The sequence below is a fragment of the Triturus cristatus genome, chromosome 2_1, assembly GCF_964204655.1.
Source record: "Triturus cristatus chromosome 2_1, aTriCri1.1, whole genome shotgun sequence".
In the NCBI taxonomy this organism is placed as follows: domain Eukaryota; kingdom Metazoa; phylum Chordata; class Amphibia; order Caudata; family Salamandridae; genus Triturus; species Triturus cristatus.
In genome coordinates this window covers 853,015,462-853,041,479 of record NC_140581.1, presented here as the reverse complement: position 1 = coordinate 853,041,479, position 26,018 = coordinate 853,015,462, and the positions used below count along the sequence as shown (strand labels likewise).

General features: G+C 50.1%; 1 protein-coding gene across 3 annotated transcripts in view; it reads left to right on the top strand.

Annotated features, from left to right (window-relative positions):
• SMARCA2 (SWI/SNF related BAF chromatin remodeling complex subunit ATPase 2) overlaps window positions 1-26,018 on the top strand; it is a 1,761,756-nt gene that overhangs the window by 640,730 nt on the left and 1,095,008 nt on the right. For all 3 annotated transcript variants that reach the window (XM_085632958.1, XM_085632957.1, XM_085632956.1), the window contains exon 19: window positions 6,626-6,868. In XM_085632958.1, coding sequence (XP_085489084.1) covers window positions 6,626-6,868 — 243 coding nt within the window. The remainder of the gene's footprint in view (window positions 1-6,625; window positions 6,869-26,018) is intronic.

The window sequence follows — 26,018 nt, the reverse complement described above, 5'->3', positions numbered from 1 at the left end:
TCTATTGTACAAGTAGGAATAGTGGGAATGATCACCCAATATCCATTGCTCCACCTTGTAGGCTGGGTCGGACCTGGAGCCATACCACCACTCGATCAGCACCTGTAAATGTGCGGAGGCATGGTATGATTGGAGATCTGCTGCTGATATTCCACCACAGTATATAGATTGAAACCAGGTGCGAAGCACTACTCTAGCTGTACTCCCCCCCCCCCCCCCCCCCCCCCCCCCAGGAATTGAACCCAGGATCGCCTCGATTAGTTTGAACCAGCGTTGCGGGATTGGGTAGGGGTGGGACTGTAGTTGTTGCAGGAGGAATGCCATTTTGAAGATTCCTGATGTACCATACAGCGATAATAGGAGACTGGACCATGCCTTGACCTATACCTTTACCCACTCTTTGAGGGTACCGATGTTCCAGTCCCAGGAGAGAGATTGTGCATCAGCCAGAAATACGCAGAGGTATTTAAACCTGTTCATTGCCACGGTTATCTCTTGCATCTAGCGTCCATGCCCTAGGAGGCCTGAATCGGCCACAAAAGGGATTTTTTTATTCTTTATACATAGCCCAGAGGTCTCCCCAAAGATTTGCATGATCTGGAGAATCCTTGGTCCAGACCTATGCGGGTCTGTAAAAAAGAATAGGGTGTTGTCCGCATAGAGTGCAATATGGTCTGATATCTCGGGTGTCCATTCAAATCCGCACATTACTGCGTCCCGTCGCACCCATGCCGCCAACAGCTCAACAGCTAAAGCAAATACAAGGGGGTGTGAGAGGGCAGCCTTGCCGAGTGTTTCGGCCGATTGGAAACCACTGAGAAGCCGTCCCGGCGACCTTTACCGAGGCCATAGGATCCGTGTATAAAAGTTGTTTAAGCGCCATAAAGTTGGGGCCCATATTTAAACATTGTAACAAAGGGAACAGATATTGCCAGCTGACCGAGTCGAATGCTTTGTCGGTATCGGCTAAAAACAGTGCTGCCGGTCGATCGAGTTGGTCGACCGCTGCAATCGCGTTATGAACTCGCTGTATATTATGTCTGGTTGCCCGCTTTGGCATAAAGCCCGCCTGTTCCGGATGGACTAGTTCTGGCATGAGTGGCATGAGTCTGTTCGCCAATATTTTGGCCAAGTTTTTTGCCTCTATATTGAGTAGTGAGATCGGCCTATATGTCGATAGTAATTTAGGTTGGCGACTGGGTTTTGGAAATATACAATCTCGGCATGCCTCCAATCTGGGGGCAGTTGTCGATCCTCCAAGGCTTGAGACAGAGTGGCCAGATAATGGGGACCCAGCATAGTGATAAATGACTTAAAGTACTCGCACGGGAACCCGCTAGGTCCCGGCGCGATACCGGAGGTCATATCCTGCACAACTGATGTTAACTCCTCCAGGTTAATGGGCATTACTAGGGACGCTCGGTGAATTGTGATATAGCTCATGGAGGAATATCTCTAAAGAAGTCTTCTATTTGGGAGATGGTGTTGTGTTCTCACTTCGTATATAGGTTTTGATAATATATGGTGAAACATTGTGCATTAGCAGCTAGATCGACAAGAGTGGCCCCAGTGTCGGATTTGATTGTGCGAATCTGGACCGGTTTCAGAGAATATTGGCACGGTCTGTGTAGGAGTTTACTCGACTTATCTACCCATTGAAAATCCTCAATATTAAATCTGACTTTGTCAGAGGAAGAGACGACCTTGCTGCTGGGGACCTCTCCATTTCAGTGGGCTAAACACAGCCTTACTTATCTAGGTATTAAGATCAATCCCACCCTGGAAGGGCTATTTAGGGCACATTATGCCCCCCTACTTTCCCAATTGTAACAAGACCTCAAACGATGGAAGCCCTTATATATCTTGTGACCGGGCCGCATCCACGCGATTAAAATTACGGTTCTACCAAGAATATTGTACTTGTTCCAGGCCCTCCCTATAGATCTAGAGTGAGTTTTCCTCCCCAAATTACACACTTTAATCACCCATTATACCTGGTGAAATGGAGGGGCATGGTTACCCTTCGCTCTCTTAAGGCGATCCAAGGGGGAGGGTGGAGTAGCCTTTCCTGACTTCGATCTCTACTATAAGGCAGCACAACTGCGGGTGATTGCTGAGTGGTCCATGAGGGAATCGAACAAACAGTGGCTGCACATGGACAGGGCGATAGGGGGCAGGAGGATTTGGGATGTGCTTTGGAAATTAAAAAAGAACAGACCCCGTAATACTTATCTGAGGACCCCCACCCGGACTACTCTCAAGGTATGGGACACAGTCACTGTAGCGGCGGGATGGACGTCCGTGTCCCCCCCCCCCCCAACAATCCCCCCCCCCCCCCCCCTATTTTAACCCAGAGTTTCCCCCGGCAGTCCGGCAGGGACCTTTTGATGCCTGGAGGGAGGGCGGTTGTCTGACACTATCTGATCTCTTTCATAACTACAACATACTGATATTCGAGCACTGCAAGCGCAACTTTCACCTCCTTTCCTCTGAACACTTCCACTATCTTCAGCTTAAACATTGGGCTCTACATCCACTGGTTAGGGAAGCAGCCACACAATTCTTGACGCCCATAGAAACCTTTGTACGGACCGTGGGTTCCTCGAAATGGGTAATCTCCTTCATATATGGGTTACTGTTTTCTACCTAACACTCTACACAACCTCGCCACATTATCTTCTGGGAACACATGTTCGGCATGGAGAGTGCAGAGGGAGAGTGGAGACACCTCTGGAGCGATGTTAAGAATAACCACTCCATAGGCTTGAGGGAAGCCCACTCCAAGATACTTTATGATTGGTATCTCTATCCCACGAGAATCAAAAAGATCTTTCCAGAGGTCTCCGATCTTTCCTCGAGGGGTTGTGGTCAATTAGGGGACTTCCGCCACATCTGGTGGGATTGCCCGACAATTAGGCGGTTTTGGGAGGAGATTCTAGCACAAATAAGAGATGTTGGGGTATCCTGTGCCTGCCACACCAGAATTTGCACTACTGGGACTCAGAAATCCTGATTTAGAATACCAGACAAAGGGAGATCGGGCGATCGTGTGTGGGCATGTCTCGGGCGGTTATAATTGCCATTGCTGCCGCATGGAAGAAGAAAGACCCACCCACGATGGCCCAGTGGCATGCCTGCCTGACTCTGGAAAGTACTCCTACTGAAGAGGATAGCAGATATCTTTCGAGATAACTATAAGAATTTTGAATACAGATGGGGACCCCTGCTGACATATCTCTCCCGGGGTCTTCCACTAGTGGTGTGCCCTCCCACGCTGAGAGCCCTGGACCTCTTCCAGTTTTAAGAATCTCTCATGGCACCCAAAGTCCCACTAGCAGTGTTGTGCGCTTATAGGATCGCCTTATCCCACATTGGCACAATGGCACCTCTGAAAAGCTAGTTTTTAGGGGGTGGGCACTAAGGGAGTAGGGTGGGAGGGGGTTCTTAGAAGGGGTTTTGAATGCATTAACGCTTATTGTTACGCAGGTTGGTGTTGGAAATTGGAAGCACCAAGCTCAGTATTTCTCTGTCTGTTGAGCAACTGTTTTACCTTTATGTAATAACTCGACTTTGGGGAAATGGTATACTAAGTAATAACACCACCTGTATGTGTTTAATCTTAATAAAAAGTTGTTTGAGAAAAAATATGTTCTTGGGAAGAGAACCCCAACAAACTGTCCTGATGGAAGTCAAGTGCACTTCACCTGCTTACTTAGTGCTATTCAGTGCTTTAAACGTTTTCTGGTTGTCCCTAGAACAGGGACGGTTTCAGGACGTCTTGGTAGAATGTGCGAAGCCTTCGGTTCTCCACCTCTAATCACAGCATTCCACAGCTTGTCTGCAGAGAGCTGCAGTCAAGCACTGTCAAGGGATAGTGAACGCTATACTCTGTTCGGGGCCCTTGGTTGTGTGAGATATGGCTGGTTACATCTCCCCTTTCCAGTAAAAGAGTGGTTGCAAAGAGGGGATAATGGGCTGGAGGAGGGAGCTCATCTATAGAACAGGACCTAGCAGGCAGCTCTTTTAGCAAATGTAGTAATTAAATGCTAATAACATTAAAAAAAAAAAATGAAGTCCTTATCAACAGAGCCAATCAGTGGATTGGTGACATACAGGTGATGAGATTGAGGGTAAGAAGAAATAATAACAAGCATTGGCAAAGCCAATAGTTCTGGCCTATGCAAGAGCTATTGGCTTTGTCAGTGTCTCTTAACCATGTTGTATAGCCGCATGGCTGCTGTTCAGCAATGCTGAGAGTCTGGGAATAAAGCGCTATTGCGGTGCTATACAACATTGTTAAGAGACATGGGCATTGACAAAGCCGATAGCTCTTGCATTTCCAAGACCTGTTGGCTTTGCCAGTCCTTGGGTGGGTTTGAATGAGTGTGGGGCTGAACCCCAATGATGAAGCATGTCACCAAGGGGCAACCCTGGTGGGTGAGGGGTCTCTAGGAAAAACGTTTTTTTCCTACTGAACAATCTCAGTGGACATTCGCTATATCTCACACACCCTCCCCATGGCATTTTTTTCAAATCTTTCTATTTTTGGGATGGGGAAAATGTATCTATAAGGAGGATAAACCTAGCCTCTACCTCGCCATCCCCCCTTTTTTGTTGAATATGCAGGGCTTTTATTTCAAGTGAGCTGTGCAGTTAGTGCGTTGATGGGTTATTTAGTATGACTGTTTACTTGTCTATAATGTATTTGATTTCATGCTGGTTGAAAGGTCTGGAATGGAACTGACCGGTCCGGTTGAGAATTGGAAATATTTGTTGGCGATTTCAATTAACTGTCTCGAACATCTTGTTGGAAGGTGGGGGTGAAGGAGGCTCATAGCTATACAAAGCCATTAAGGTGACTTATGTCCCTACAGAAGGTAGTTGAGACAGTCTGTAAGCTGTACTTTAGCCGCACCCTCCAGTTGGTTGCGCATGTAGTACTTCGAATTTTTAATGCGAGGCTGTAACGTTTTCTAAATTGTTGGGCACCAGTGCCTGGAGTGTGCCATTAGTGAGGGGCGGTGTGTAACTGATGAAGAGAAATAGATATGGGTGGAGTTCCTAGAGGGGTTAAAGTCTCTGTGTAAGTTCTGAGGAAGGGTGTGAGCCTTACTGTAGCGTCTGATCATGCTAGAGTGAGAGATCCGGTTAATCAAACAGCGAGTCATAGCTGCCGCATGCAGCCATTTTGGGTGTCCACGATGTACGGGGTGAAATATAATTGGAGCTTGTGAGATCCAACTCAGTGACTTTCCTGGTGCAACACAGATCGTGTTCTCTTAACACACTTTTGTACTGATCCAGAGTATGTACTGACATCCAAGTACTGAAAGGCCAACAGAGCTCATGCAGTGCACATCCTCATTCAAGCACCCGTCGAACGGTGCAAGTAGAAACAGTAGTGCTCAAGTGTTCTTAAAGAAATAAAAATGTAGTCTTGAAACAATGCCTTAAAATGGCCGCTGCATATTTTTTGCAATAATTGATTGCTGCTCTCAGGGATGGCTAAACCCTGCAAGAGGCATGATGCATGCATGCCATGGACAAATGGGCAAAACGAATAATGGAGCGAAGATGGAGCCAGCAAATTGGAAGCCTATGGGTGGGCTGAAGCCCACAAAGTACATACAACAGATCTCTTTTCGAGACTGCGCATGTGTGCTGTCTAGATCCGAGACCTAAAAATGGGGTCAGCCTGTGCATTTTGTGAATCAGGTTATAGATTCATGAACCAACCTGACCCCCATCCAGGTTTTGTTTTTTCAAGCAAGTGGGGTTGAAGAAGATTATATGGGGAAGTAAAGATAATCTTGGGAATTCCTGAAAAAGTGGGACTGATGTGACACATTGTTATGAATGACGTAAAACAGGTCACTCAGGAGTCGGGCAGCATGCAGACAGTTCATGGTAAAAAGCTAACTTTAAGGACTATTCGTAAAGAGAGATAAGAAAAAATGAATATCCCAATCAACAGCAGCATAGTTTCTGTGCTCAGTCTCCTTCACTTACCAACCGACCCCTCCTGGTGGCTGATACTCTCTTACGCTCTTTCCTGTTATAATTAGTAATTGCAGCAATCTGCATGTCAGCCGACTCCTGGCTGTCAGGTGGAACATATACGTTAATAGATTATAGAATCAAAGGAGAATCGAGACATTGGAGCTTCATTTGGAAATCGTACTATAACAGTTTTGGTCTGAGAATGTTTCCAACTGCGGTCAGTGGTATCTCTTTTTCCTTCTGCCCATTCTTCGACCTTTCCATCCCCCTTTTCCACCTGTTGTCAATCTTCTAAAAAAAATACAACAGCAAAAAAACTGAACTCTGTGCCTTAAAACTGGTCCTGTAGAAGGAGGTTGCTTTTGAGTTTTATAATCATTTCATTGCAGTTGACAAGAGGAATGAGTGGCCTTCACATTGTTAGTAATTACTAGTATATAACCTGTTCCTTCTCTAGAATTGTTTAAAATGGTCACTTAAATGTACCCAAGGTTTAAAATATTCTGGCTGGTTTTAAAATTGTCACCCGATATTGGGTTAATGCTACTACAGAATTTGCAGGAGCTAATAATGCTTCTATATATAAAGCATTACAGATGTTGTCTTTTTTTCCCTATGGTTTCAGATTCGATGGAAGTACATGATTGTAGATGAAGGTCATAGGATGAAAAACCATCACTGCAAGCTCACACAAGTCTTGAACACTCACTACGTTGCTCCGAGAAGGATACTCCTCACGGGTACTCCACTGCAAAACAAACTTCCTGAGCTATGGGCTCTCTTGAACTTTCTTCTTCCTACCATCTTCAAGAGTTGCAGCACATTTGAGCAGTGGTTCAATGCTCCCTTTGCCATGACAGGAGAGCGGGTACTGTTTTTTTTGTTAAATAGCAATGCAACATCAATCTGAAATTGCTGTTTATAGGGAAATGGCAGTGTCATTCCACAGTGAAATAGTTTTAAAATGTGAAAGTGTATTTGCTATTTGTGAAATGTTCTATGTCCACTGTATAGGGGGTAAAGTATTTGTCCATCCATTCATCTTATTAATGTTAATGAACAGGTCTGCCTTCTCCGTGCGGGACGTCACCACAGATCGGGATTCTCAGAATGTTTTTTTTTTAAATATTAAATACATTAGCTTGGTTTTGCTTGAGCACACTTTTCAAATGCTAATTCTCATCAGAAAAGAATTTCCAAAGCATCAGTTTGCCATTTCCTTAACTTTCCAAAACCCTTTGATGAAAATCCTAAACAATCAACGCTAAACCACAGACTAACCAAAGCTAAATCCAAGGAAATTAAATTACCATATTAAGGCAGAGAGGGCTTCCTGGAAGCTACAACGTACCTTCACTTTATACTCTACACTCACCAGTTCCACTCTGCGTCCGGCATCCCTTCTGTTCCTGTCCTCCATCTTTTACTTTAAGGCCCATTTTGAATTTTATAATCTGCTTCCTATTTTTCTGTACTCTTGATGAAGGTTTCTCCTTATTTTTCTCTAAGATTCCTCCTTCTCCTGGTTCCCTCATTTCTCAGACATCCAAGTCATCCTTAAGAGCCGAATACACCTCTCATGATAAGAGAATTTTAAACAAAACGTCTGTGTTGTGGCGTTTTTTGTCTTTGGAAAGGTTATACTGTAGAGAATGTCCAAAAATGTTGTTTAGGAGGCTCTCTAGAGTGGTGTAGGGGTTTGATTTGAGACCAAGTGTGTAGTATCTGCTTCTACCAACTAGGGAGTCTTTTGATGCCTTAAAAACAAACAAAAAAGATAACTCCTTCTTAGGGCGTGACTGAGGCTTTTACTGACATCTTGAGAAAATCCCAGTAGAGGTTTGACAACATCTCCATTACCCATCCCTTTTTGGTCCATAGGCTTGACTTCTAGAGGATTGCTAATTTCATGCTCTGCATCAGAGAATTGATAGATGTAATGATAGTCTCAACATCAAGACAGACTTCCTTGCAACCTGCAATGTTGATGATTCATCCAAAGTCCCAGAATATATAGAATTAGTTTCTGGTTCCATTGAATGACACTTGAATTTACTAAACCCATTTATTGATTCTTCTTGCGCTCATGGACACGTTCATCCTTTGCTGCTTCTCTTGCGTTCCGTTTCAGCTGACCCTTTGCTTCTGGATACTCCACCTGATCCCAGTCATCCTCCCAGACTCTCTCCAGGACCACAGAAATCTGGGAATATGATAAATAGAAGCAGCTAGCTCACATAGCGGTCAGGGTCTTCAAAGAAGAGACATACTCCTCCAAGTCATCTTGTAGAATCATACAGATAAGTAATATCTTTACGAGAGTTGCAAAGGTATAAATTCCTGCTTCTGCACTACATCTGGAGTCATGAGTAATCTTTGAAATGCTGCAGTTGAGAAACTGTTCTCAATCTCCTTTACATTATGTCAGAAGATTTGCATATAGATTACTGTGCATCTTAGTGCTTAATTAGTGGAATCTACAATTGAAGAATTTCAGCAATTCGAAGATGTATATTCCCTGCTCAAGTCTGTGTGTGGCGGTGTGATTTGGAGGGGGAGGATGGTCCCAGCAGTGATGCTCTGTGAGGGGGTAGGTATTCCACCACACCTGTATGTTCGAGGCATATGAGCTGTAGATCATATGCTTTAGCATAGATCACCATCTGGTGTTCGGTCCGGATGTTTGCTCTATGTTTTTGTTCGAAGAAGTCTTGTAGTCATGAGGTAGGTAACTCCTGCCTTCGGTGATAGTGTGCATGGGCATCGACTCCATCCTTAGATTGTTTATTTCTGCCATCGGGTTCGGATGTGTATTGCTGCGCTCTGGATCTGAAAGAAACACGTTAGTTAGATTCCTCACCTTAGAATATCCCCAGGCGTCAGACTGGATCCGGAAGATTTTTCGTCAGCAATACCCCTTGCGCGTCGCTAGGCGTCGTCTGCGGCTCCGCGTCCGTCGTCGGCGTCGTGCGCCGGGATGACGTCGTCGGAGTACTTAGACGCCGCCCTCGCGCGCTGACGTCAGTTCTTCTTTTTTCCGCGCCAGTAAGCGCAGATCCGGGAGAGCTACCCCTTTTAGTCTTTTTTGACTAAATCTTTTTGATCATTTTTGATCCTTGTCTGTCGACATCTGGTGCCGGTAGGATGCCTGGGTTCAAGGCTTGCGAAGATTGTCATCGACTGATGTCGGTGACCGATCACCACCGCCGGTGCCTCTACTGCTTAGGCCTCGACCACGACGCGGAGTCGTGCAACGACTGTCAGGCCCTGACTTCGAAGGCTAGGCGGGAGCGGTCCCGCAAGCTTCTCGAGCTTCGCCACTCGGCTCCGCGTCGTGCGCGATCCCGGTCCAGGAGGAGGTCCAAGGATCGCTCGCGGAGCCCTAGCCGACGCCACCATCGCTCGTCGGGCTCCAAGTCGTCGGGTAAGTCCAAACACTCTAAGAAGTCCAAGCGGCGACATCGCTCTTCGGACTCCCCTCGCCGGTCGCGCGACTCGGCCGAGGGTCCAAGTGGTTCCACCCCCGCGGCTCCGGCGGAGCCGCAGGTGCCGCGTCCGCCCCCATACCTTCCGGTCCCTGGGGCTGACGCGGCGCCGGCGGAGATCAGTGCCTTCCTCTCGGCCATGAGGAGCCTGGCCCCGCCGTCGACGCCCGCTGGCGCGCCTTCGGGCCCCGCGGACTCGACTGGGCGACCTCGCGTGCCGGCGGCTCCGGCCCCGGCGCCGTCGACGACTCCGGTCTCGACGCCGCAGGTCCCCGCGGGGCCCTTGCCTGGGCCCCAGTCGACGCCGGTTGACCTTGTCACTCCTCCACCGGCGCCGACGCCTGAACCACCGACGCCGTCACCGGCGCCACCGACGCCGACGCCTGTGACGCCGACGCCCCGGTTTAGCCCTCATCCGGACCCGACGCCGGCACGGCGTCCGCCGACGCCGCATCCGACGCCGCTTGAGACCTACCATCTCTACAGTCCGGTTCCGATCATTCCTCCTGTTTATCAGGAATCGGAAGAAGGGGGCGACTGGGAGGGGTTCGAGGACCCTCTGGCTGTTCAGTCACAGCTTTCTCAGGACTGGGCGGATGAACTGGGGGAGGCCAGCGGGCTGGACACCTCGCCAGACGCTGGATTCACTTCTCCTCCGACCGTGGCTTCGGAGGAGGGTGCAGCATTTTCTGTGGTGCTGCGCAAGGCGGCTGAGGCCCTTGGGCTCGAGTTGCCTGCCGTGGCTGTGAGGACCAACATCCTCACTGAGGTGCTTCAAACCTCAGCAAGCTCCACTGAGCCTCTGCTGCCGTTCAACGAGGCCCTCACTGACGTTCTGCAGGGCACCTGGTCCAAGCCCTCCACAGTTCCTCCTGTGGATAGGAACGTTGCCAGGTGCCACCGCCCTGCTCCGGGCGACCCCAGTTTCCTGTCCCAACACCCCACCCCCGAGAGTCTGGTTATCCAGGCCTCTACTTCCCAATCCTCCTTCCCGACCGCTCCGCCGGACCGGGATTCCAAGAGACTCGAGCAGTTTGGCAAGAAACTGTTCTCGTCCCTTAGTTTGGGCCTGCGGTCCTTAAATACCGCCTGTCTCTTGGACCGTTATTCCCATTCCCTGTGGGATACGGTGGAGGACGTGCTGCCCCTGTGTCCGGAGGAGGCCCGGACGCGTCTTACCCAGGCTTTGGCCGATGGGAGGGATGCAGCACGGCACGCCATACGATGTGGGCTTGACACCACGGACTCGCTTGGTCGGGCGATTTCCACCACGGTGGCGCTCCGCCGCCACGCCTGGATGCGGTCCACGTCATTTTCCGGGGATGTCCAGAACACCCTTATGGACATGCCCTTTGATGGCACTCGCCTGTTTGGTGAGAAGGCGGACAGTGCGCTGAACCGCTTTAAGGACTCCCGGGCTACGGCCAAGTCCTTGGGCCTCTCGGCTCCGCGGGCGCACACCTCCGCTTTTCGCCCCTTTCGTGGCCAAGGAAGGGGCGCCTCCTCACGTCCGCAAAGCCACCAGCCGCAGAACCAACCTGCGCGCGGTCGCGGACGTGGCTTCCGCCGTGGCGGAAATGGAGGCCGACGTGGTCAGCCCACATCCACCCCGGCAGCATCCGCCTCAAAGCCTTCCTAGTCCGAGCTTTCAGGCCCATACCACGCCAGTGGGCGGCAGAGTTCGCCATCACCTGCTCCACTGGCGGTCCATAACATCGGACAGGTGGGTGCTGCAAATCGTCCGAAGGGGCTACTCCCTCCCCTTCGAGACGACCCCTCCAGCCATGCCACCGCAGCACCACCGTATCTCGGGGGATCATTTGGATCTTCTCCGCGAGGAAGTTTCGGCTCTCTTGGCCAAGGGGGCCGTCGAGCGCGTTCCGAGTCCAGAAGTAGGTCGTGGTTGTTATTCCCACTACTTTCTGGTTCCCAAGAAGGGCAAGGGGGGCCTGCGCCCTATCTTGGACCTCCGGAACGTCAATGCCTTCCTCCGAAAGGAAAGGTTCAAGATGCTAACGTTGGCTCAGGTTTTAGCTGCCCTAGACCCTGGAGACTGGATGGTAGCGTTGGACTTGCAGGACGCATATTTCCATATCCCCGTCCTGCCGGCCCACCGGCGTTACCTGCGGTTCACGGTGGGCCAAGAGCACTTTCAGTTTACCGTGCTCCCCTTCGGCCTCACCAGTGCCCCTCGGGTGTTCACGAAAGTGATGGCGGTGGTCGCAGCTCATCTGCGCAGATCAGGGGTCCCAGTCTTCCCCTATCTCGACGACTGGTTGTTGAAGGCGGGTTCGCCCCAGGCAGTCGTCTCCCACCTCCAGACTACGGCGGATCTCCTGCATTTGCTGGGGTTTTCCATCAACGTGCCGAAGTCACACTTGAGTCCCTCTCAGAAGCTCCTCTTCATCGGAGCGGTTCTCGATTCGGCGCAGTTCCGGGTCCATCCACCGGAACAGCGGGTCCGGGATATACAGGCCCTGATTCCCATCTTTCGGCCTCTATCCCGGGTTTCGGTCAGGCTAGTGTTGCGGCTTCTGGGGCTGATGGCCTCCTGCATCCTACTAGTGCATCACGCCAGGCGGCGCATGCGGGCTCTGCAGTGGGACCTGAAGTTTCAGTGGGCCCAGCATCACGGCAACCTGTCCGACCATGTCTTGATCTCGGAGGGTACTGCACAGCAGTTGCAGTGGTGGCTCACGGACCGCGAGTGGGTCAAGGGCAAGAGCCTCTCCCTTCCCCAACCGGAGCATGTCGTAGTGACGGATGCGTCCCTCCTGGGATGGGGTGGCCATATGGGAGAGGCGGAGATCAGAGGCCTCTGGTCTCCGGCGGAGTCTCGTCTCCACATCAACCTGTTGGAGTTGAGAGCGATCCGGCTTGCACTGAAAGCCTTCCTTCCCTCTGTCAGGGGAAGTGTCGTGCAGGTGTTCACGGACAACACCACCGCCATGTGGTACTGCAACAAACAGGGCGGGGTGGGGTCGTGGACCCTTTGTCAGGAGGCTCTGCGCCTCTGGACATGGCTGGAACACCAGGGCGTCACCCTGGTGGTTCAACATCTGGCGGGCTCTCTGAACGCCAGAGCAGACGAACTCAGCCGCCGGTGCATGATGGATCACGAATGGCGTCTGCACTCCGAAGTGGTGCAAGGCCTCTTTCAGCAGTGGGGAGAGCCTTGGTTAGATCTATTCGCCACCGAAGAGAACGCGCAATGTCAGCAGTTCTGCGCGTTGGAATTTCCAAGGCGGCACTCGCTCGGCGACGCTTTTCGTCACGAGTGGAGTTGCGGTCTGTTGTACGCCTTTCCGCCTATACCACTTCTGCCCAGAGTGCTGAAGAAGATCAGGCGCGACCGGGCCCAAGTCATCTTGGTGGCTCCGGATTGGGCACGAAGATACTGGTATCCCGAGCTACTCAGTCTGTTGACCGATCCCCCGATACGTCTGCCCCTTCGGGAGGATCTTCTGTCGCAGCAGCAGGGGACGGTCCTCCACCCGAACCTGTCCAGCCTCCACCTCCATGCGTGGAGATTGAGCGGCGGCAGTTGATGCCATTTGACTTGCCTCCTGAAGTCTGTGATATCATTCTGGCAGCCAGGCGTCCCTCCACAAAGTCGGTATACGCCTGCCGGTGGAACAAATTTGTGGCATGGTGCACAGCAAAGGCTGTGGATCCCCTTTCCGCCCCTCTTTCTGAGGTTCTCCTCTTCCTTCTTTCTCTGGCCCGGCAGGGCTCTGCCCTGGGCACCCTGAAAGGTTATCTTGCTGCCATCTCCGCCTTCTTGCGGCTTCCTGATCAGCCTTCTCTTTTCAAGTCCCCTGTGGTTACACGCTTTCTCAAAGGCATTACACACACGTTCCCTCCTGTCCCTTTTGTAATGCCTCAGTGGGACTTGAATCTGGTTTTGACATTCCTGATGTGCGCTCCCTTCGAGCCTCTTCACAATTGCCCTCTTCGTCTTCTAACTCTAAAGACTGCTTTTCTGGTAGCCATCACCTCGGCTAGACGGGTGAGTGAGCTCCAGGCTTTATCTTCAAAGCCTCCTTTTCTATCTGTTCATCCGGACAAGGTTGTCCTTCGGCCTCGTCCCTCCTTTCTTCCTAAAGTGGTGACTCCATTTCACCTTGGGCAGTCTGTCACCTTGCCCACCTTCTTTCCGCCTCCGCATCCTTCCAAAGAGGAAGAGAGGCTCCACCGTCTGGACCCAAAACGTGCGCTCTCCTTTTATCTGGACCGCACAAAACAGTTCCGGGTGGACGACCAGCTTTTTGTTGGGTACGTGGGCGCTAAGAAGGGGAAAGCTGTGCACAAACGAACCATCTCTCGGTGGGTCGTTTTGTGTATAAAAATCTGCTATTCCTTGGCTAAAAAGGACCCTCCTGTTGGGCTGCGCGCCCATTCTACTCGGGCCACGGCGGCTACTACTGCCTTGGGACGGGGAGTCCCTTTGCAGGACATCTGTCAGGCGGCGACGTGGGCTTCGCTACACACGTTTGCCAGGCATTATTGCCTTGACAGCCAAGTCCGGAGGGATGGCTTCTTTGGCCGTTCTGTCCTCCAGGACTTTCTGGTGTGATCTTGGTTCGCAGACCCACCACCGGGGATGGTATTGCTTGGGTATCTATTCTAAGGTGAGGAATCTAACTAACGTGTTTCTTTCAGATGAACAAGTTACTAACCTTCGGTAACGATGTATCTGTAAGAAACATTAGTTAGTTAGATTCCTCACCGACCCTCCCATCCTCCCCGTTCTGCGAACTGACATCTAGGGTTAAGGTTGTCCTTTCAGGCCCCTAGATTTTATTTTTGGCACCAGTGTCGGTCTTTGCATGGCTCTGCGTTCCTGGCGCGGAAGGCTATGTACAAGAACTGACGTCAGCGCGCGAGGGCGGCGTCTAAGTACTCCGACGACGTCATCCCGGCGCACGACGACGACGACGGACGCGGAGCCGCAGACGACGCCTAGCGACGCGCAAGGGGTATTGCTGACGAAAAATCTTCCGGATCCAGTCTGACGCCTGGGGATATTCTAAGGTGAGGAATCTAACTAACTAATGTTTCTTACAGATACATCGTTACCGAAGGTTAGTAACTTGTTCTTCGGTACCGTTTTCGGACCCCTTCGACGTGCAATTCACTACCCTCGACGGTATTGCTATTGATTGCGACTCATCATTTGACGCGCATCATCTTACTTCGGAAAGCTTTCCATTGGAAAACTCGAGGCAGGCCGTCGGGCCTACTACCCGTGCCTACCGCGTTAGCAGTCGATGGAACGGGCTCCATTCAAACTATGTCCCAGGTGTCGTGCTAAATTTCCACGCACCGACTTGCACGAAGTTTGTAACTTCTGCTTGTTCCTGGAACATGACGAAAAGGACAGCAATGCGTGTCGATCCTTCCGGTCGAAAAAGACCCTTCGTGATAGTCTGGCTCGGTGCCACGAAATGCAGCACCAGAGTGACTCCATTCCGGACATCTTAGGACAAGATTCCGGTACCCAACTTCCAGCTAAAGAGCCAGAAGAAGAAGAGCAGGTCTTCGTGTCCGAAGCAGACTCCGACATGGAGGAAGAGGAAGACATCACTGCGGGACAGCGTACCGTGAGTACAGATCCCCCTGTGTCCATTCCACAAAAGACAAAGGCTTTGGTCCCTCCTTCGCCCTCGGGTTCAGGTCAGCACCGACAACACCTTTCCGATGCCCCACCCTCCGGCTCGGCTCCAAAATAAAAAGAAAAGCCTTCGGGCTCGAGCCAGCCCAGCGCCGATGCTGAACCGACGCCTTCGGCTTCGAAACATAAGAGCAAGATACCTTCGGCACCGAAGATTCCACCTTCTATGCCGAAAGGCTCGGAGCCGAAACCCTCCAAGCCGGAGCAGAAACCCTCCAAGCCCAAAGTCTTGGAGCCGAGACATCCCAAGTCCAAAGACTCGGAGCCGAGACCATCCAAAGCCAAAGACTCGGAGCCCAAATCCTCCAAGACCAAAGATTCAGAGCCGCAATCTTCCATAACCAAAGACTCGGAGCACAAATCCTCGAAACCAAGGACTCCCATAAACCCAAACACACAGAGCCGAAATTATCAACACCCAAGAGCTCGGAGCCGAAATCTCCAAGGAAAGATAAAGACACTTTCCCCTTCCATCTAATGAGTCTATTTTCGATCCAAAGCAGAAAAAATTGGTTACAAATCCTAAAACAGGACATATACAAGCGGCCATTTCAAAGAAATGGAAAGCTGACTTGACAGAGGACCATCATGCCCCTCCTAAAAAGAAGAATATGGGCACTAACCCTTCTCCTCCTTACAATCTACCTCCTTCTCCTCCTCCTAACCCTAACTTGCTCATTACACCTATCAATTCACCACTTAGGCCTATTACACCCGACCCACAGGATGAAGGGGAAGGGGATCAGGATGAGGACACTGACGCTTGGGATGATTACGACACTGACCCAAACACAGACAATGACCCTGATTTGCATCCCTCTAGACCTTCCCCGCCTGATGACAACATTGGTTATCTTGAGCTCCTCAACAGGGCTGCTCATTACCAAGGGGTAGAATTTCACAAGGAGCCTTTGGAAGAGGATTTCCTTTTCGAGACACTTTCTTCCTGACAAAGAACAACTCATACCTTGCAAATGCTGAAAGGCATGCTAAAACATACAGACAAGGTCTTTAAGGATCCTGTAAGGGCTAGAATTATCACTCCTAGAGTAGATAAAAAATACAAATCAGCTCCTACCGATCCTATTTATATTAAAGGACAACTACCCTTACTCTCTTGTAGTCTCCTACGCATGCAAAAGAGCTAACTCCCAAGCCACAGGAGACACCCCTCCTTCCGACAAGGAGTCCAAGCTTATCGATGCCTCAGGCAAAAGAATAGCTTTGCAAGCAGCAAACTACTGGTGCATTGCTAATGCCCAGGTGCTGCCAGCCCGTTATGACAGGGTTCATTACGATCAGCTAGAAAAACTCATACAACACTTGCCTGATCAATACAAATCAAAAGCTAACGACATTATTCAGGAAGGTAAACTTATTACTAACACCTCCATTAAATGTGCACTAGGCGCAGCAGACACAGCATCTCGTGCAATTAACACAAGTATATTGTTATGCAGGCATGCTTCGCTCAGGATCTCTGGATTTAAGCCGGAGGTGCAAACCTCCATAAATAACCAACCATTTGACAAAGAGCATCTTTTCGGCCCAGCTGTTGATACCATGCTGGAAATGCTTAAGTAGTACACTGAGGTTGCAAAGTCCATGGGGGCTTTACAGTTACCTGCTAGTAGAGTTTCCTTTCGCCGCTCCTTTTACAGGGGTGGCTCAAAAACTATGTGTTCGAGGCATGTGGGCTGCTGAATTCATATCTGTGCATAGATCGCCGCCTAGTGTTGGGTCCGGATGTTTGCACGTTGTTGTCCTGGAAGAGTCTTCGAAGTATCCCGAGATAGGTGACTCCTCCCCTGGACTACAGTGCGCATGGGCATCCTCTCCATCCTCAGATTGTTTTTTTCCGCCATTGGGTTCGGATGTGCTTATCTTGACTCAAGTTAGGAAAATCTAGTTTCAGGCCAAAAGGCCTTTAGTTTTCGACGGTACTGTTTCCGATCGGTATCAACAGTTTACAGACTAGTTTCACGATTTTAACAACTTCTCGGATCCATTCAATCCGACCATCGACCGAACTTCGACGATGGAATCGAGGACCCCATTCAAGCGGTGTCCTGTTTGCCACGCCAAATACCCCCATATCGACGTCCACCCGGTGTGTAACAAATGCCTCTCACCGGATCATGACGAATCAAAATGCATGGCCTGTGCCCGATTCCGATCCAAGAAGACTCTACGGAATCGACGAGCCGCGCGACTGGAAGCGCAGCAAGCGGCACCGGCCCCGGCCAACATCTTCAGCACCGAGGACGAAGATGTCGAAAGCGTGGAAAATACACCCTCCAGCCCCACTTCCGAACACGGTTCCCGATCGGAAGATGTCGAAGAAGAGCTTTTTCACAGGGAAGAAGCCGACGATGAGGTAGGAGACTACGATGAGGCCTTAGGGGCCGAAGAAGGTAGCTCCGGTGAGGAGCAAGGCCTACCCGTCCAAATGGAGGATATCCCAATGGGTCAGTCGACGGCTCCGGTCGAGGGATCGCCTTCGGGCCTTACCCAAGACCAATCCCGCAGTTCCTCGGCCCCGCCCTCTGGCCCGGCCACGGACATTCAGCAAGAGCCATTGTCACCTAAAAAGACTGGTTTCCCTACCACGAAACCGAAACCACTCATCGCACCGGTTCAACAGAAACCGAAAGTGAAACTGACACTGGTCGGCTCGAGGTCCACCACACCTTCGACGCCGGCCAAACCCGTCGGCTCCGACCGCACCAAACGGGACTTCGGTGCCGAACTCGCTGCAGCCGATGTCGGCGCCGACCCAAGAAGGAAATCTATCGGTACCGTCAAAGCGCCAAGGCCCCCGGCACCGAAAACATCGGCACCAGCCATCAAGGTGAAAATGGCCACTGCATCGCTATCCACCTCGAAAGCAGCGACTAAGGTACATTCATCGACGCCGTCGTCGGCTCCTACCCCTCCTCGGCTCGATGACCCGGTGACTTAGAAGAAGTCCACGCCTGCCGATACGGAATTTATCGGCGCCAGAGAACCATCGGCGTTCCAGGTGCAACAAGTGGCAGTGTCCTTGAAACGCATCAGGGAAAAGGCAGCCCTCCAGACCTTGTCGGGCTCCGAACCGAAACGGGCACAGAAGGCACCTTCGGCACCGGCCAACATCACCTTTGGTCTGCCGCCATCCACGGAGCCGAAAATGTTCGAAATCAGAACCCGCGTCACACAGACAAGGTCCCCATCTACCGAACACTCGACTACTGGGACATCGCCGTCCCACTTCATCGACGCCGACACCGGCAGGCTTATGCTCCAAAAGCGGAAGATCACTTCAGGGCACGCTTTGGACTCTTATAGGATCCCGCTAAAACAAAAAATGCCGGCGTAATCGGAACCAGTTCTTTATGAACGCATCCACACCTCTTACACAGATCCATCATTCTCTCCAACGCACTCCGACACGGATGCAGTGGAGGACTACATGGGTGACGACACCACCTACCCCGAAGACATGGACCCTGAGGGCCAGCAAGACCCTGATCAAGTCTGGGATGACCCCGTAGAGCCTGGTGCCGCCCTGGATACACAGGACACGCAACTTTATGGCGCAAAAACGTCCCCCACAGAGGACACTGCTGCATTCAACGCCCTCATTGAACGTGCCGCAGCCAATCATGGAGTGCAACTCCACTCAGACACTATCGAGGATGACTTCTTGGTGGACACTTTCGCATCCTCCGAGAGGACTGTAAAAACTCTGCCCATGTTAAAGGGTGTCCTAAAGCCAGCAAAGGACATTTTCAAAGAAACCACCAGGGCACGGGTCATAAACCCCAGGATCGAGAAAAAAATACAAACCCGCACCTGGGGACCCCACGTACATTAGGAGCCAGTTGCCTCTGGACTCCATTGTAGTTGCCAATGCTCGCAAACGAGCACACTCGCAGACAACTGGTGATGCTCCTCCCCCGGACAAAGAGTCCAAGGTTCTAGAAACCTCCGGCAAACGGATTGCAGCCCAGGCAGCAAACATATGGCGCATCGCCAATACACAGGCCCTACTAGCTCGCTACGACCGCTCACACTATGACACGTTAGAGACCCTACTCCAACACCTGCCAGACGAGTACAAAGAGGCAGCGGAGCTCCTCATCAGGGAGGGACAACTGCTCACAAACGCATCCATCAAGTGTGCACTGGATGCCGCAGACACAGCTGCAAGGGCAATAAACACTAGCGTCATGCTACGACAACACGCCTGGTTACGAATCTCCGGATTCAAACCTGAAGTCCAAAATAACATCCTCAATCAGCCGGTCAACCCCGACTACTTATTTGGACCGGAGGTTGACACCACCTTAGAAAAGATAAAAAAAGACACGGACACTGCGAAGTCAATGGGGGCTCTGCAAACGCAGACTTTTCGTAGTGGCTCCTTTCGTCGCCCCGGAAATAGAGGTGCAGGTAGAGGACAGGGGGCACAACAAACCTACAATAAAGGGGGCACACAGGGTTCCTACGATAAAAACACCCGAGGTGGATATCGTGGCTCCAGCACCAAGGGCAGAGGACGTGGTTACGGCAATACCAGGTCCTCCCCCAAGAACAAACAGTGACGCCCTCTCCCTTCCCCCCGACCACATAACACCTGTCGGGGGGAGACTCCAGCGGTTCCTGTCCACATGGAATTCCATCACCACAGACAGGTGGGTCAAAGATGTTATCCAACACGGTTACTGTCTCGAATAAACCGCCACTCCACACACCATACCGCCAAGGCACCGTCCTATGTCCTCAGAGCACTTAGCGTTATTACAGCAGGAGGTGCTAAGTATGCTGCAAAAAGGCGCAATAGAGGTCGTGCCCGTACACCAGCAGGGAACAGGGGTATACTCTCTGTACTTCTTAATACCAAAAAAGGACGGGTCACTCAGACCTATTCTAGACCGGAGACCTCTCAACCACTACATTCTCTCGGCGCATTTTCACATGCTCACCCAGCAGCAGGTTCTCCCACTCCTCAGACAGGGAGATTTCCTAGCCACGCTAGACCTCAAAGATGCGTATTTCCACATACCCATACACCCGTCACACAGAAAATATGTCCGGTTCACCATTCAGGGTCAGCACTATCAATTCAAAGTCCTCCCCTTCGGAGTAACAACAGCACCCAGAGTTTTCACAAAGTGCCTAGCTACCGTGGCTGCACATCTACGGAGGCAACACATTCACGTCTACCCTTACCTGGACGACCGGCTTGTTCAGGCAAAGTCAGCCCAGCAATGTGCCAGCCACATGTCCCGCACCATTCAGCTCCTTCACAGTCTGGGATTCTCACTAAATTACCCAAAATCACATCTCCAACCCGCACACGTACAACAGTACCTAGGTGCGACCATAAACACTCTGGCAGCCACAGCTCAGCCAAATTTAGTGAGGATCAGCAGCATGCAAATGCTGATTTCCAAGTTCAAACCCCAACACTCCCTTCCTGCGCGAGTGTTCATGCAGTTGATAGGCATGATGGCCTCCTGCATTTTCATAGTCCCACACGCGAGACTACATATGCGCCCGCTTCAGGAGTGCTTAGCACGTCAGTGGTATCAGGCTCAAGGACAGTTGAAAGACCTAGTGTTGGTGAGCGGTCGGGCATACAACTCTCTGCATTGGTGGAATCCACAAAACCTTTGCAAGGGCCGACCGTTCCAAGAGCCTGTTCCCCAAATAATACTGACAGCGGACGCGTCTCTCCAGGGATGGGGAGCTCATGTACTCAATTACACAGTGCAGGGACTATGGACAACACAACAAAAGAAGATGCACATCAACCTTCTGGAATTGTTGGCAATCTTCCTAGCCATCAAGGCATTCAAAGTACATCTGTGCAACAAGGTCGTGTTGATCCGGACGGACAACATGACTGCCATGTACTACATACAGAAGCAGGGAGGAACACACTCTCCACAGTTGTCTCATCTGGCTCAGAGCATGTGGAAGTGGGCCATTCAGAGGAACATATTCCTCATGGCGGAACACCTCCCAGGCAAGGACAACCAGATGGCGGATCTGCTCAGCAGACACAGCCACCAAATGCACGAGTGGGAGTTACACCCATCAGTACTCCAACCGTACTTCCAGCAGTGGGGTCATCCAGAGATAGACCTATTCGCGACAAGCGAAAACGCAAAATGCCAAAGCTTTGCCGCCAGGTTCCCACATCCACAGTCGCAGGGCAATGCGATATGGATGAACTGGTCCGGCAGATTTGCGTACGCTTTTCCCCCAGCGCCATTGATACCGCTGGTGGCACGCAAACTGCGACAGCACTCACTGACACTCATCCTGGTTGCTCCAACATGGGCACGCCAGCCATGGTACACAACCTTTCTGGAACTTTCCGTGGTGCCGCATCAAAGGCTGCGGATCAAACCCGCGCTTTTGACGCAGAACCATGGAGAAATTCAGCACCCAGATCCGCAACAGCTGAATCTGGCTCCTGAAATCCTAGAGTTTGGCTACCTAAACCTGCCACCTGACTGTATGGAGATCATTAAGGAGGCCAGGAGACCCACTACCAGGGCTTGCTATGCAGCTAAATGGAAGAGGTTTGTCATTTATTGCAACAACAATGACATTAACCCGCTAGACGCATCCATTCAAAATATAATCTGTTACCTCTTACACCTATACCGATGCAATCTGGCATACACCTCAATACGTGTCAATTTGACCGCAATAGCAGCCTATCTCCAGAACAGGCAGCACCTCTCTTTATTCAGAGTACCTGCCATCAAAGCTTTCTTGGAGGGACTTAAACGAGTAATTCCCCCAAGACACCCACCAGCACCGGTGTGGAACCTCAACTTGGTCCTCACCCGACTGATGGGTCCACCCTTCGAACCTCTCCACTCATGTGAGATTCAATTCCTCACCTGGAAAGTAGCTTTCCTAGTGGCAATCACTTCGTTAAGAAGAGTTAGTGAACTCCAGGCACTAACCATTCAAGAGCCATTCATACAGGTTCACGCAAACAGGGTCGTACTACGTACCAACCCCAAATTCATGCCCAAAGTAATATCGCAGTTCCACATGAATCAAACTATTGAACTGCCTGTTTTCTTTCAAAATCCACAGAATGTAGCAGAGAGAATGCTCCATACACAAGATGTAAAGAGAGCCCTCATGTACTATATAGACAGAACTAAGGTCTTTAGGAAGACAAAACAACTTTTCGTTGCATTTTCTCCACAGCACAAGGGCAACGCCATTTCCAAAGCAGGTATAGCTAGATGGATCGTTAAATGTATTCAAATTTGCTATCAAAAGGCTAAACGCACATTAACGATTCCCCCACGAGCCCACTCAACACGTAAGTTAGGGGCGTCCATGGCTTTCCTGGGAAACATTCCTTTACAGGAAATATGTAGAGCAGCCACATGGTCCACTATACATACATTTACCAAACACTACTGTGTAGATGTACACTCAAAACCGCAGGCAGCTGTAGGACAGGCTGTTCTCAAAATCCTTTTTCAGACCGCTGCAGCTGGCACTGGTAGCCGCCGCTAATCGGAGGTACTGCTATGTATTCTATGCACAGATATGAATTCAGCAACCCACATGCCTCGAACTGAATATGCTACTTACCAGTATGCATCTGTTCTTGGCATGTAGGGCTGCTGAGATTCATATCGCCCACCCTCCTCCCCGGCGCCTGTAGCAGCTGCAGCTCTCAGAATTACTGTATAGCATGGTAATCACTTTCTGTATCTACTCCATCACTGCCACAATGGCGAAAAACAATCTGAGGATGGAGAGGATGCCCATGCGCACTGTAGTCCAGGGGAGGAGTCACCTATCTCGGGATACTTCGAAGACTCTTCCAGGACAACAACGTGCAAACATCCGGACCCAACACTAGGCGGCGATCTATGCACAGATATGAATGTCAGCAGCCCTACATGCCAAGAACAGATGCATACTGGTAAGTAGCATATTCACCACTGACTATGCCTCCTCCTCTTACAAGGGCAACTATCAATCCCCCTCACCCAGAGGATATTCTAGAGGAAGTTATAGAGGGAACACTAATAGAGGAAGATGAAGGGGTAATTCCACACGCTCTTCCCCTGCAAACAAACAATGACTTCCCTCTGCTACCCCCCGATCATCCCACTCCTGTCGGAGGACGTCTCTCCCAATTCTTACCTGTCTGGAATTCAATCACCTCGGGCAAGTGGGTATTACAAATTATCCAATATAGTTACTGCCCGGAGCTTACAAACACTTTAACAAATATTCCTCCAAGAGCACATGCAATGTCACTGGAACATCTCACTTTTTTAAAGCAAGAGGTTCTATCTCTGTTACAAAAACACGCAATAGAACCTGTTCCGTTAATACAGCAAGGGACCGGGGTATACTCCCTGTATTTCTTAATTCCCAAAAAGGAAGGCTCTCTCAGGCCTATACTAGACCTCAGATAGCTAAACATCTACATACAGTTGGACCACTTCCACATTGTCCCACTCCAACATGGTCCCACTCCAACAGGTGCTCCCACTACTTCAGCAAGGCGACTTTCTATCCACTCTAGACCTAAAAGAGGCCTATTTCCATATTCCCATCCACCCTGCTCACAGAAAATATCTCAGGTTTGTGGTGGACGGACAACATTACCAATTCAAAGTCCTCCCATTTGGAGTAACTACGCCACCCAGGGTTTTCACCAAGTCCTCGCAGTAGTCGCAGCTCATCTAAGAAGACAGCATGTTCATGACTTCACTTACCTAGACGACTGGCTTATAACAGCCAGATCACAACAAAGCTGCATACATCACACTCTAAGGACAGACCAATTGCTTCACAACTTGGGGTTCGCCTTAAACCGCACCAAGTCTCACCTCCAACCATCCAGCACGCAAGTGTATCTAGGAGCCACAATAGACACTCGCAAAGCTCTAGCGTACCCCAACCCAGTCAGAATTAGCAACATGCAAGCTCTAATTTCACAGTTTCAGCCTCAACACTCACTACCAGCCAGAGTGTTCATGCAACTAATCGGAATGATGGCTTCTTGCATCTTAATTGTTAAATATGAAAGCCTTCAAATGCGTCCCCTACAGGAATGCTTAGCACATCAGTGGAACCAGGCTCAAGGTCAGTTATCAGATCTGGTGTTGATGAATGGCTGTACTCACAGCTCTCTGCAGTGGTGGAACATATAAAACCTTTCCAAGGGACGACCATTTCTCGATCCGGTTCCACAGATAGTGATAACAGCTGACGCATCCCTCACTGGTTGGGGGAGCACATATGGGAAAACATACCATTCAGGGCATGTGTGCGCCACAACAAAAAACACTCCACATAAACCATCTAGAACTGCTTGCAATTTGTCTTGCATTGAAAGCCATTCAACTTCATCTAGTAGGCAAAACTGTCCTGGTTTGCACAGACAACATGACAGCCATGTACTACATACAAAAACAGGGGGGACGCACTCTCTACAGCTGTCACAGTTAGCACAGAGCATCTGGAGATAGGCCATACCTCAAAAGATATATCTCCTTGCAAAACGTCTTCCAGGAGTTCACAACCAAGTTGCGGATCTGGTCAGTCATCAACTACAGGAGATAACCGAATGGGAACTTCACCCTCAAGTTCTCCTCCCGTTCTTCCCAATGTGGGACTTCCCAGAGATAGATCTGTTCTCCGCCCACCTGAACGCCAAATGCCCAAACTTCGCGTCCAGACATCCACACCCATTGTCCAAAGGCAATGCACTATGGATGAATTGGTCAGGGATATTTGCTTACGCTTTTCCACCTCTCCCACTCATTCCATTAGTGGTTCGGAAACTCAAACAGCAATCCCTGACGCTTATCCTAGTTGTTCCCACATGGGCCGGACAACCCTAGTTTGCAATTCTGTTGGAACTATCAGTAGTTCCACTCTAAAAACTACACCTCTCCCCCAAGTTCCTTACTCAGAACCATGGGGAGATAAGACATCCAGATCCCAATCAGCTCAACCTTGCGATTTGGCACCTGAAATCCTAGAGTTTGGCTACCTTAATCTTCCGCCAGACTGTATGAATGTTATCAAAGAGGCTAGATGCCCTACCACAAGAGCATGCTACGCAGCAAAGTGGAAGAAATGTGTTGTTTATTGTAACAACAATCACATCAATCCACTAGATGCTTCAATACAAAACATCATTTGTTATCTATCACACCTGCAACGTTCTAACTTAGCGTACTCATCCATATGCTTACATCTTGCTGCAATAGCTGCATATCTTCAAAATAGACAGCACTTGTCTTTTTTTAGAGTACCCGCTATTAAAGCTTTTATGGAAGGACTCAAAAGACTCATTCCTCCCAGACTTCCACCTTCTCCAGTGTGGAACCTTAACATAGTCCTTACAAGACTTATGGGTCCACCATTCGAGCCGTTGCACAAATGCGAAATACAATTTCTCACTTGGAAAGTAGCCTTCCTTAAAGCCATCACTTCTCTAAGAAGAGTGGGTGAGCTTCAGGCACTAACCATAGAGGAGCCATTTTTGCAAATACACCAAAGCAAAGTGGTCCTTAAACAACTGCAACCGCTACAGGTTAGCCACCACTTCAAAAATAACAGCTTTATAGTCTATGCTAAAGTACTTGATCTACAGCTCATATGCCTCGAACGGAATATTCTACTTACCCAGTATGCATCTGTTCTTGGCATATAGAGTTGTAGAGTCATATGCACCCACCCGCCTCCGCGGGTACCTTTACCTGTTGCAGTGATATCTTACTTAGATACAATTTACATGGACATCTCTCTTATTACTTTACTAACTCCATCATCACCCTTTATGGCAAAACAATCTAAGGATGAAG